This window comes from Aotus nancymaae, unplaced genomic scaffold, assembly GCF_030222135.1.
Source record: "Aotus nancymaae isolate 86718 unplaced genomic scaffold, 86718_ANA_hifiasm-v0.15.2.pri h1tg000002l, whole genome shotgun sequence".
NCBI classification, from domain to species: Eukaryota; Metazoa; Chordata; class Mammalia; order Primates; family Aotidae; genus Aotus; species Aotus nancymaae.
The window spans coordinates 41,479,291-41,492,998 of record NW_026988413.1 but is presented as its reverse complement, the minus strand read 5'-3'; the positions used below and the strand labels follow the sequence as shown (position 1 = coordinate 41,492,998).

General features: G+C 36.7%; 1 protein-coding gene across 1 annotated transcript in view; it reads left to right on the top strand.

The window, feature by feature from the left end:
* Positions 1–13,708, top strand: part of MDFIC (MyoD family inhibitor domain containing) — an 88,533-nt gene that overhangs the window by 19,016 nt on the left and 55,809 nt on the right. Inside the window, exon 2 of the mRNA XM_021673408.2 lies at positions 708–830. Coding sequence (XP_021529083.2) covers positions 708–830 — 123 coding nt within the window. The remainder of the gene's footprint in view (positions 1–707; positions 831–13,708) is intronic.

Here is a 13,708-nt window from a genome sequence, read left to right as displayed (position 1 = left end):
CTAAATCCTGATGAGTATTTTTTCTTCCCTTGAACCTCTTTAGTGCTCTGGACCTCTCATAGCATGCATTTTACCTTGTTACCAGTTTGCTTTTGGCTTGACTTATGATCCCCTCAAGATTTTACATTTCCTTATATATTGGCTTTCCCCCTGAGAATGCATAAACCCACCTGCATATCTCTCATCCTAAACACCCACGTCTTGGAGGATGCATTATACAGTCTTGACTTTTTTCTCTTTTTACAGAGAGAGTGTTATACTTGCTTTCTATACCTCATCACTACTCAAATCACTCCTCATTCAGCTGCAGGCTGACTTTCGTCTCCACCACTCATCAGAGCCTCTTCTCTTTTGCTCCTTTCTCTGCCGCTCCACCCACTACATGCATGGACTCACTCACTTTCAACCTTGCTGTAATCTTTCCACATTGCTCTATCACTGGCACATCACTTGCTGTGCTAAAATTACTTGTAAACTTAACAGATCATGTTTACCATGAATATCTCTGGTTCTTTAATGTCAGGCCGATAGTGGGTCCTCAGTAAATATCTGTTACTGAGCCAAAGCAAGCAGCAGTCAATAGAGGAATACCTGTTTATTTCTTTAAATTATGGCAGACTTGGAAGCATTTAGAAAAATCCATATACTAAACAAAGAGAAAAATATGTAAAATTCAATTATAATAACTGTATCTTTTTTTAATTCAGGAAAATGTGATAAAGACAATTCTGAGAAAGATATAATTCAAGCTAGTGATAGCCACTTCACACATGGAGAGATGCAAGACCAGTCCATTTGGGGAAATCCTTCAGATGGTGAACTCATCAAAAGTAAGTATTTTTAGAAAAATTTTGAGTGATTTGGGGATATGACTATGATAATATATTCTCTGTTAATTGTCCCTCATAATTCTTCTGCTCATCTGTAAGTCAACAGAGTTTATCTGAAAGTGGTTTTATTAGTATTTTAAATTACAAAGCTAAAGCTAGGATATAAATAATGCTGTCAGTGTACTCTTTTCTTTAGAAAGGAATAATTGACCCATTAACATTGGACTCTATTCTCAGAGAGATTTAGTCAAAATTCAGTTCCTTTTTGAGTAGCAACTAAGTGGAAGTCAAACAACTCTAAGTATATGTGGATGGAGAAACTAAAAAGAGAAAGCTGGAGCTAAAAGCTACTGTGGTCTCTGTTCTTCTGGCTAACTGACTGAATTTCTTTATAATTCATATTTTATCACTGTTGTTAAAGTTTTTTTCTGATATTCTTCTTCCTAAAATTCCTGTGTAGAATACATACAAAAGCTTTGGTCTGTTTTAATGTTACTCTTTGAATGCCCTGCAATACCATGTCTTTTGGGTGCTGTTCAGAATGCGAATTCAGTGTCAGGTTCTGCTCTTGAGCTCCTGGGGCTTACATTCTGGTCACTAACTTCCTGTAGGTGTATTCAAGATGAATTTGCCATACGATGAATTATTCTACACGCAGGTGTAAAGATTGCTGCTAGGCCACATCTGGAAGAGCATGGGAGTCAATCTTTTGATATTCTCCTTTACAGTAACTCAAGTACCATGTTTCCTTCTCAGCTTTTCAGAGTGGATAGAGGATAATTTACTTCTGGGACCAAATGTTTATTTTATTTTTAAAAATTTAATTCTTTAGTTTAAATAACTTCACACTAAAGACCCTTTACTCTCTTCCATATTACACTTTGAAGCTTAGAACATTTCTTTCCTCTCTAGAATAAGAATACCTGTCCCTAACTGAAAACCAAACAAAATGAATTAGAAAAAAAGAAGGAAAAGAGACCAACTTAGGAGAAAACAAGCAACAACAATAAAAACACTATTGAAGGAAATTTCCAGGTTTCAAACAAAAGCTCTAAAAATGAGTATGTTTTAGTTTAATTTTAGGACCATTTTGGAGAAGGGAGTAGGAAGGAAGGAAATGAGACTCAGAAATTAGTAAGGAGGAGGATTTATATAGCTTTATCCGAAGAATCAAATAAACATTATTTCAAGAAAACATTTATCTCAGAAACATATATTGGTTAGCTTTCATCTAATATTGACTCTGCTATTGTGAAACACATGATTTTGTGGAATAACTGGCCTGTTTTGTCTCTGATTTCCTAGCAACCAGAGTTAGCACTAGAAGTCCTAGAGACAATTTTACCTCTACTTGTTGGGAAGCAAAATGGTTTTCTCACATTTTTTCAGTAGTAACAATTTTAAGTGTGTGTTTCATTTAATTGATTTATTTCCTTAATCTCTTTTCCTGGGGCTCACAATAGGAAAATGTGAATAAGATTTCTTAGAACAACAACAACGAAAATACACACACTATTAAATAAGAATATGGAGAGTCATGCTAATGTGTTAAATTTGTTTGTATTATTTGGTAAAGCTCATGTTAGTGATAGAATCCATACCATTAAAAAGAATGAATTAAGCCAGTTATTTAATTGCTTAAGTGAGTACTGATCAAATATATTGTAAATTGCAGGAGCTTCTTTACTGTGATAATGATGTAGCCTATGCCATGGGACTTTGGAACATTAGGGAACAACTATCTAGTTTCCTACTAACAGTCACTGAAGGAATGAAGAGATACAGAAATTGATAGCCCCATCTGAAAGGGCTGCTGGGAAAACTGACAGATGAATGGATATACAAAAGACTGGCCAAAGATAGCAATGCCGCTGCTGACTGAAACATAAGCTGGCAAGCATTTCCAAATATTTGTGGGTGACATCTGACTCTGAATTTTGATTACAGATTTCAAAAACTCCATTTTTGTTGTTTTCCCAGTCACACGTTTCTAGACAAAGTCTGCTTTGTTGGATCAACAGAAAAAATTTGATATCTGGATTTGCAGAAGTGGAACATTTTATATCATCTTTAAAACTGACTCAATTCTGGATAGCATTTGAAAGTTCTGTATTGTGGTAGCCTCTGCTATTCCAACTCCTTTGATACTAAACTCTCAGAACTGCCTGACTTTCCTTCTTTGGCCTTCCCCACAGAGTCATTGGCCACCTCAGTGCAATTTAATGTCTGTCTAACTCCGAGGTTAGGAAGAGGTGTATTTTCTTCTCGCTTAAGCATCTTGCACATTTTGGGGGCCCAGTAACTCTTTTGTAATAACAATAGGCCCTGGAAAAGGAGACTCTGGCTCAGAGCTCCATGGGAGGAGGGGAACATCTGTGGTGAGTCAGGCCTGGGCTGGCTCCCATTCCAGGAGTCCTGTGTGGCTCTCTGAGCACCGTGGAAGAGGCTGAAGAGGCGGACAGCTGGCTCTCACGGAATTGATGTTAGTGTTCCTGCTGTAGTGCTAGTTTGGCTGAATAGAGGGATCATCAGAAAAATGAGGCTGGCCGGGGTGTGGGAACATTTTCAAATGCACAACCCACTCTTTTTCCAAGCTTCCATGGGGCAGCTCAGCTGCATACTCAAGAAGTGAAGGAGAGACACGCTGTCTAATGTGACTTCTTTTTCTTTATTCTTGAAAGTGGCTAGTGAGGGCTGGCAGCTCGTGTCTCCGTTGTCCCGGATGGCTGCTGCCTTCTTTACTGGACATTCAAGGCATAATTTATAGGGGACTGTTAGCTGTCAGTGTAATAAGGCTGTTTTTACTTTTCTTTGCTGAGAATAACTGAGCTCTGGAAAGTCAAGGGAGTGGCTGCTTTGGAAATTGTATTCTAATTAAAGGGTGTATTCTCAGGCCTCATAAGGGATATTCAAGCTGAGAATAATTTCCAAATTATTCTGTGAACTTTAACCCTAACCTTAGTAGACTACCTGCTTAGACTCACACTTGGTTCATGCTCTACACAGAAGTTTGTACTTAGTCTGCTTTCCCTGGTTCACCTAGAAAACATTGCAGGTGGCAGACCTGGGTACTGTGGTCTTTCAGGGTGTGGATTTCAAATTGGTTGCCCTTGAATTGCTAACTTACTAAAGAGAATACATTCTGGAAGTAATAAATAAAAAGAAGAAACCCATATGGAACCAAACATTTTGAATAAATTAGGCCACACACAATCTGGTCAGAACATGCACATTTTGGTTATCTTTCTTATGAAATTTAAATTTAAAAAGACAATTCCAGCCACTGAAATTTGTTTAAAAATTTCTAAATCAAATTAGTAAAGAATTAAAAACAATAGAAATTTTGTGGAAAAAATTTATAACTTGAAAATCTCCTTTTTAATTTTATGACTTTTTAATCCCTTTTACAGTTCAACAGGCTTTTATATTCTTAGAATATATTTTGGTGTATAATTTAATTTCTGGAAGTTGGCTTAAATTTTGGAATTTGTAAGAGCATCAGCTAAGACTTTGGCTTTTCCCTCAGATTAGCATATATGGTATTGTATATAATTTGAAGCTATGCCATGTTTTAACAATCACTGTTCCTCTGACTTGGTAAAATAAATGTTACAGTGAAGTCACACCCTCAGTTAGTATTAATTTTTCTATTTAACCTGTAATATGCATAAACCAATAACAGGCAATAGGCAATATTTCATGTTTTATTTAGACAAGAAAAGGAACAGAAGCAACATTTTCATCTCAGTCTTTGGGGGAATTTCTAAGGTACGAAGAAGTGTGTATCTGTGTGTGTGTGTGTGTGTGTGTGTTACTGTGCTTACACTCAGGCATGTGTAATGTTTTCATTTAATTTAGGTCAAATTCTACTATTCTAATTATTTCCTATAGCGAGCTTACATTTTTCTTTGTTCCTCTTTGTAAAGTGCCTCAGGTCTCTATCTCAGGTTTTTCTAGGTCTTTCTGAAAATTCTTATTACTTAACTTTATCCTTGGACATTGCTTTTACATAAATGTCTCCTAATTCTAAATGTCATTACTTAACTCCAGAAATTTTCCTTAGCTTCTCTTCCGAAATAAATTTCCCATTAAATTAAACTATTTTGTTCAACTAATTCTCTCCTTTGTGATTTTATAGAATTCCCATGATCTGAAGCAAAGTTAGAATGCTCTACTTAAATGGTAATCCCCGTTCCATTTAACCCATTTATTCATTTTGAAGAGTTTTTAGCTCTGATAATAGTAAGCATTTAATTGGCAGTAGAATGCAAGCTCTTCTCCAGCTCACACTTGCTCACCCTTATGGAGCTGCTGTATCATGCCTTTTCACTCATCCTGCTACTTGAAACCTTTCTCTTGGCATCATCTGCATTTCCTCTCAACATCAACAGTCTCTGTTATTAGAACTCTATTATTTCTTTTCCTAGCCTTTGCCAACATAATGCAGATCACCCCTTAATGCATACCATTTCATCATTTTAGGGAATGCCTTCTTTATGTAAAACACTGAGAGAAAAGCAGATACTCAGGTATGCTATTTATATACTTAGAACACTTTTACTTTGTTAGTAAGGAAAGAACATTGAGAGATGCGTTTTTAAGTTTATTTCACAGCTGTCATTTGAAAGCACATTTCAGTAAGTGTTAAACTGGATTTCTCTAGAATTCGCTTTATATGAAAAAGAACATCAACTAGCCCCTAGATAACTATGACCTAGTTAAGACTGGAAGATACAGCTATCATATTATGTTTCTTAGGTAATGTAGGAGTTTTTTTCCCTACTATTTCATGCTCATTCACTTTGGGGAGCACATATTGGAAGCAAGTAATTCTAACTTTTGCCTCGCTCAGTGTCTTTTCTTCCTCCATTTGGCTCTCAGCAAAATTCTCTGTTTATTCGATATGTTGGCCAAACACTTATGTGGCTATAGTTTACATGCTTTGATTATTGTTTTAAAGGGGGATCTTTATGGTCAGTTATTCCAAAATCAAACCAATCGTTTGGGTTCAAGGTTGGGTGGATAATCCTAAGTAATTTTTGATGTGCTCCTGTATTATCTCATTGGTCAATGGCAGCCATTAAGCTGTATTCTAGAATGGAGTTCAAGTTACCTGACACACTCCTTCTCAGGCCTCATTATTCCATTCCTCATCTGCTTTCTGCCCAGAAGCTGGGGAGAATCATTTCATTTTGAGACGATTTTAGTTTTGAGTATTTAATGTTCAAGGGCTGAGAGGTCAACAGAAACTGACTTCCAGGAGTCAGACCCTGACTGTATCATTACTGCTAATGCTGGGCTGGTTACCTACCCTCTGTGGGCTCTAATTTCTCATTTTTAAGAGGGTGGTGCTAACACTCTATGCTTCATTGTTATTTAAATGATTATATTGTATGCTTCCTTAGCATAGAGCCAAATGAGTAAGCACTCACTGAATTTGTTGGTTTTCATTATTATTATCCTTGAGCCTAACTTCATTTTAAGGCGTGTTTTGTTTTGGGGTTCTTCATGGCTCCATCGTGTTACATGTCCAGACAGGCTGCATCCAAAAGATCACGTCTTTCTGAGACCCTTGATATTGTCTACAACATTAGCCAGCACACTGATTGCTACATGATTTATGCTTAATAAATGCATGATGACTTAAGTGTATTGAATTAATGAGGGGGAGAGAAGAGATGCTTTACCTACCTTGCCTCTATTATTTCAGATGTTAAGGCCCTGAGATGATTCTAAATCAATACAGTATTCCATGTATTCCTTCTAACTCCCTTCTTACTCCCAAGCTTCACATTGTTTACTCATGTGAAGTTTGAAGTATGTGTAGATGACTTTTATGATATTAAAGCAATCAAGTTCTAAATTTGACTATCGTTTACTGATAAGGCTACTTTGAAGAGTTTTCGGTGAAGTTCTTACGGTAGTGCTCTGTGTTAACATTTATTTTCTGAGGAGGTGAACAGGAATGACACTTTATTTATGGTCTTTTCTGCTTCCCATGTTGCTTATTTTTCTTGGCTACCAAGAAAAAAAAAAATTGAGAAGACCTTAGTTCCCTCCCTGACTTTTGCATCCTTCCCTCCAGCTTGGATGAACTTTCCTTCCATACTTCCTTCTCTCTTTCCTATTCTTTTGTCTTCCTTTCTTTCTTTTTTCTTCTTCTTTCTCATATTATTCTCGGCCTTTCTAACAGACGTGTATAATCCTACTGCATATATAGATATTGTTCATCTGTATAAAAGTATGTATAATGAAGCCTATTGCTATTTAAAGATTGTAACTGATAATAAATTCCTTCTCATATTTACCTCTACTTTTCTGGATTTGTAAATTTCAATTTCCTCATGGATTTTAATGAGTTGTGAAATGACAAGTTATATACAAATGAATTTGCTGAGTGAAACAAAGAAAGAGACTGCTTTGCAATTTATGGAAGTAGATGTTTCTGTGTATACTTCTCTGTGTTTCCCCCAAACCAGGTTTCTTTTCGAGCTTTCTAGATACTTTCCATTATGTTTGAGTAAGTGATCAGATTTGCTATTGTGAAGCCTGTGCAAGAATATTTTTAAAGTGCTTCGAATACCATAAAGCACAATGTATGTTGCTATTGTTGTTCTTATGATCATTGATACCATCATTCTAATTTATTAATTTACCTTTCACTTTTATTGTATTTGATGACATTTGATTTGTAATCTGTATCCTGCTTCTTTGGTTAAAAGTTTTTAATCTCTTCCTATTATTCCTAAATTTTTTGGTCATTATTTGGGGAAATGAGATGGTATTAAAGTGTCAGTGGTGGACAAGGGCTCAGTGAGGAAGCAGATGTATTCCTCTCCCATTTGAGAGTGTTTGTGAGCCTCAGGAAGGAGCTGAGGCTTGGGAACTGGCTTAGAGATCATCCCAAAAATGCTAACCACTGAAGAAATAAATAACATTTAATGATCAAGACCACAAATGCTGTGGTTTAGACAATTTTAGTACTCAAACCTCAAACTTCCTGGATCTGGACACTGTGAACTTACACATAAATTATGTTTTTGCAGATCATGTTGTTATATTGAAATTTGGGAATTAGGGGTTAAGGTGTAATTTTAAAAACAAAATTAAAAATTGATTACAGGAAGACTGAATGCTTACAGTTTACCAGCTGTGTTATGTTGGAGATACAGTGACGGGTATGGGTTCTGCATTCAAAGGTTACAGCCTTTTGGGAGAGACAATTTATTGTGATATGATCATGTGTATTATGAGTGCTCCAGAGGGGAAGTGCAGGCTGTGGTAAGTTCTTATGGGATAACACAAACCCTCATGTCGGGAGGGGGCCAGAGAGAGCTTTCCAGTAGAAGTGTTGTCTGTGATACCACCAACTGAAGCCGTTCATGGGAGGGGCTGAGGTTGGGGTGTTCCAAGCCCGAAGCACAGCACATCTTCAGGTCTAGAGGTAAGAGAGGATGTGGACATTTTGAGGAGAGCTGGGGAAGTTTTGTGTAAGCTGGGATGTAAATGTTAGATGAGGAGTGGAGAGAGATGAGAGAGAAATAATCTGTTAAAGAGTTAAGGGAAGATAGAAAGTATTGAAGGGAGAAGTGATCTAATCAACAGTGTGTTTTAATTTGGCTGTATTTTAGGATGATGATTCTTGAAATAGTTAGAAAATAAATAGGAACAGGAAGGACTGAAGGCATTAAGAGATAAACTGGAAGACTTGTATAATTCTGCTGAGAAAGGAAGGTGTCTTGGACTGGGGTAATGATAGGTAAGATTACAAGGAGGAGATGGATTCAGCTTTCTATGGGATGAAGCCAATAAGACGTATGTGGTTAAAGGAATGACTTCTGCTGAGAATGAGGCCAAGGTTTTAGTTTGAACAAGTGATAGTTGTGACGAAATTACAATGGGGCAAGTGATTTAAGGATATTGTCCAAAGAGGGTGTGAAGTGATGAGCTATGGCTATAAAATAGGTAGGGAAGGAAAAAGACAAGAAAGGCACCACAAATACGAAAAAACAGCAGCAGCGTTAATAGTCTCCTATTGTTTCAGAAATAAAGCAGATGTAGTAACTGAATAGAAAATATGGGAAGAGAAGATGCAGTATGAGAATGAGAAATATGAATTTAAGATTTCTGAGTTGGAATGGTCTCAGGGGAGGTAGAAGCTCAAGGTATAGTCATAAGGAGGATGAGTGACTGAAATAGTTTCTCCCAAACCAAAAGTGCAGGTTTTGGAAAAGCCTGCATAAGAATTGCCATATATAACAGTTGGGGAAGAAAAGATCTAGAGGTTTGTTTTAATCAAACATATCCAATAATAGGTAAAACTGGGTTTTTAATCAATGTTTCTTGAATTTCAGATGCTTCATTGAGCCTTAAAGTTTCAGGAGGGGCCAGGCACAGTGGCTCACACCTGCAATCCCAGCACTTCAGGAAGCCAAGGCATGAGGATTGCTTGATTTCAGGAGTTTGAGACTAGCCAGGGCAATACAGTGAAACCCTGACTCCACAAAACAAAACAAAACAAACAAACAAACAAAAAATTAGCCAGGGATGGTGGTGCCTGCCTGTAGTCCCAGTTACTTGGGAGGCTTATGGGAAGATAGCTTGAGCCTAGGAGGACGAGACTACAGTGAACTGTGATTGCATTACTGCACTCCAGCCTATGTGATGGAGGGAGATCATGTCTCAAAAAAAAAAAAAAAAAAAAAAAAAGACTAAAGAAAAGCAAGTGGTTTAGGAAGAATAGCCAGTTGGTCAACTCTGGTTCTTTGCTGCTTTGGCCTAAGGTCAGTCACCTGTTGGGGATGAATGGAATAGTAGTTTGATATTCTCTAAGGTGGGTCCCTGAAATGAATGGAAAAAAAAAATACAGACTTTTTGGAACCAGTCTTCATTATTGTAAGATTCTAAAGAGTCTTCTCCATTTAGTCTAGTAGACAAACAAAATTATAATAAAAAAAGACATATGTCAGTATGTGTGTATATATATAGATACATAAATATATGAAGGAAAGATTAATATCAAATTAAACATGTGCGTTTACATTTTTCTTAATGCAAGATATAGTTCCAGCTCCTCACAATGTTTCCTTTAGGGAGTTTTACGAAGTTGAGTGGGAGAATATAGGTGAAGAGGACTCCCAATTAATATTCTGTGTTCTCTCTTCTGTATTGTTATTTTTTTTCCATGAAGTGAATTATTTTATTATCTTAAAAACAAAAACATTTTTAAAAGAAAATTATTGCATGATATGGCAAAATCATGCTGGTGGGGTACCAGCTCTTCAAAGTAGCATTAGAGCTTAGTCATCTATAGAAGATGCTTCAGGTTCTAGGTAGACTAGTACATTCAGCTTCCTTCATGTTCTGTAGGAGACAGGACCACCTATATGATTTGCAAGATGGAGGGCAGTGCAGAATGAGAATGTAGGGTCTCTTGTTAAAATATTATTATGAATTTCAAGACAACAACAGCAGAACATTAAGCCAGGCATGGGGGTCCTTCCAAGTACGGGGCTTTCTGCAACTGCATAGTTCACACCCACGATGCTGGGCCTGGCTGTAGGCATTGAAGGCGTGGGACTCCAGTTCTGGTAAACGTAAAGTAATATTCTATACCTATTTTATAATTATCAGTAAATTCCCAAAATTCAGGAAAGAGAATTTTTTCTGGACTTGGGGAAATCAGTTGCTATGCTAGTCACAAACATGAGTAACTTGTATAGCTATGTGGAACAATTGCCATGAGCAAGCTCCAGAAGACAGTTGTTCTCAGCTCTTAGCTGCCCTCAGCCAACAAAAGGCAGGAAGACCTGTTTCCAGTTTTATCTAAGGCTCTGTACAGCGGATAGGGGTGTATCAGAATGAGGTGGGCTGGTAGAAATCCCTCTCTAGCAAGCTGAGAATCAATACGTGATTTGCCCCTGGGTCTTTTTTTTTTTTTTCAACTAGCCTTTAAGGAGTTAGTGGTAAATCCATGCTCCACAGTTTTCCACCAAAAGCTGGATTTTTTCCAGGTCCCTGAGCTCTGCAATAAGATACACAAAAGTCAAGGGAAATCTCTTCTAAAGCACACAGATGCTATCTTGGAGGATGAAAATTACATTAAAGTGAACCATAGAAGAGAGTGGGTGGAGAAATTTGTTCTGCTTTGGAACATTCTTTAATTAAGTATATTTTCCATGGTTCATGAGAACTTGTGAGAACTCCGATTAGAAAATTTAAGAAAAAAAAAGATTCCCACCATCTCAAATTGTCATGAATAATTGATTCACGCCAGTGTGATCATAATAAGATCATACTTTGGATGCTGCCCGTCATTCCTATCTTTATGAAAAAGATATTAATGTATCATTTATGTGGAGGCCTGTCTTTGCAGGTTATCTTCATGGTATTCCTTCAGCATTGCAAAGGCGCTGTCATAATTACAAAGGAGAGTGATAATGTAGGCAGCGGTGGCAACAAAAACACACCCAATGAATGGTGTGATTATTAATAATTACCATTTTCTTCCTGTTCTTTGTGAATTGGGTTCTTACTATTGCACTTCTCCCATACTCAGTAGATTTTTAAAAGTCTTATCAAATGGTTGCATGTAAAAATATTTACTACTGAATATGTAAGATTAAACCCATATTCTTACATAGTTAAGTTTACAATATTTTAGCCAATTTGTCATCGTTGATTTTTCATCTAGCTTTACATTTTTTAAAGAACAAGTTATTCAGCATTTTTTATTCAAATGCATATAACTTGTTTTTTGATTTCTAAATAAAAGGTTGTCTTTTAAATTAAATAAATTTTAAAGATTTTACCCCAATGCAATAAAAAAGTATATATAATAAAAAATCTTTTTTAAAAATAGGATTGAAATAATATTGATTTTTGCCATAAAGTCTACATGTGTTTGGACTAATTCAAAGTAGACTGAAGAGTTTCAAGAACTTCTGATTATTTCAACATTAAATTTGAAGCTAGTTGTCAATCTGGTTCCTGGATAGTGAAAGGGTGTTGATATTATATTAATTCCCAGGTGTCACAGAAAATCAAATAGCAGAACCTTGAGTTAGTCAATCAGTCATTGTGTGAAACTGTGTTGAGTGTGATATGGCTGTGATTCTTTACACCTTCTGCTCCACTTTCCAGCTATGTGATCTCTAACTACAGTTGTTCTTTCAGTATCTGTGGGAGTTTGTTTCCAGGACCCTTGAGCAGACCCCAATATTCAGATGCTCAGGTGCCTTATATAAAATGGCATGGTATTTGCAAAACACTGATGCATATCTTCTAGTATACTTTAAATTATCTCCAGATTGCTTTTAATAACTAATACAATGTAAATGGTATGTAAATAGCTGTTATACTGTATTGTCCAGAGAATAATTACAAAGAAAAAGTTTGCACATGTTTGGGATAGTCACATCCACCATTCCCCCGCGCTGGGTATTTTTGATTTGTGGTTGACTGAATCCATAGATTTGAAACCCATGGACACAGGAGCTGATTTTAGTGTCTTATTTGCCCTTCTAAGGCACTACTTCCCAGTACCAGACTAATCTAGAGCTTCTTTTCATTTGTTTGAAATCACATTGATTCTTGACTTCTTTAAGTCTAACAGCCTTACCTATTTCACTCAGTCCACCTTACACAACCTATTGATATATCTTTGACTTTTTTATCATGGAGATCTGCTCCATCCTAAGATTTTGAAACCAGAAATTCACATTCTAATTTCTCCCTGCCCTTTCCCTTAATAATAATTATGTCTAATCTGCTAATTATGTTCTTTTCCTCTGTAGTATCTTATCTCCTTCTTGACTTCACCTGACTTTTTTCATGGTCAGCTGGAATCTGCAAATGATCTTTCATGATCTCCCTAAATTCCACAGTCTTATGCCATTTCTGCCATGCTTATGCTGAAGCTGTGGTAACAGACCATTCATCAGTCTTCTCACTTCAGGTTCCAAGCCTGTGGGGCATAGATGAAGAGTGTTATGTAGTGGAAGGATTAATTATAGTATAAATATGTGTCCTCTAATCTCAATTGAAATGTCTCTGCTTCTCAGTTTTTAGTTGGTTTCCATTTTTAGTTCATTCTTACCTTTTTATTTTATGACGCTTATTGTTCTATAAGGATTCAGATTATATTCTGGTCCCCTCATTTCTGGGATATTGTAGTTTATATTTAAGCACATCTCCTGGTAGTCAAATCCAGTTCTGCTGTAGATGCCTGATAACTTAAGCCATCTTGGTCTATGTCCTGGAAGCATTAGTAAATTCTACCACAGTAGTCTTTTGATACTGATAGGTCATGTATCTCAGTGCAGTGGCCTCTTCTCAATCCTTATTCTATCTGTAGCATTTGACAGGGCATGTTTTCTGCTTGAAATTCACTCCCTATCCTGCTACTCCTCTCACCACTCTCTGCCTCTGTAGTTCATATTGACTTCCTTTCAGTCTCTCAGATGCCATTAGGTTCCTTTCTGCCTCTGGTCTTTTGCATACCAGATCTTCAGAAAGGCCTTCCCAGACTCACATCTAGAATAGCTTTTCTTGTTTCTCACAACACCCTTTTCTTTTTGCTGTTGCCACAATTGTAATTTATTTGTGCAATTCACATGTCTAATGTTTGCTGGCTCTATGTTGTACCCCCAGCAATCAGCATAATTCCAGGACGACAATAAACTTTCAGTAAACAATTTTGGATAAGATATTTTAAAAATTAAAAAGAAATCGATTTTTTTCTGTACTACTTCCTTTCATGAACTTTTGCCATAACCAAAATATTTTACTTGTGCCTCTGTTCACTTGTCTAGTATTTTCCTTCTCCCAGGCTTCACTCATGTTACCTGTCTCTCCACGCCTCTTGCTCAACAAGCAAG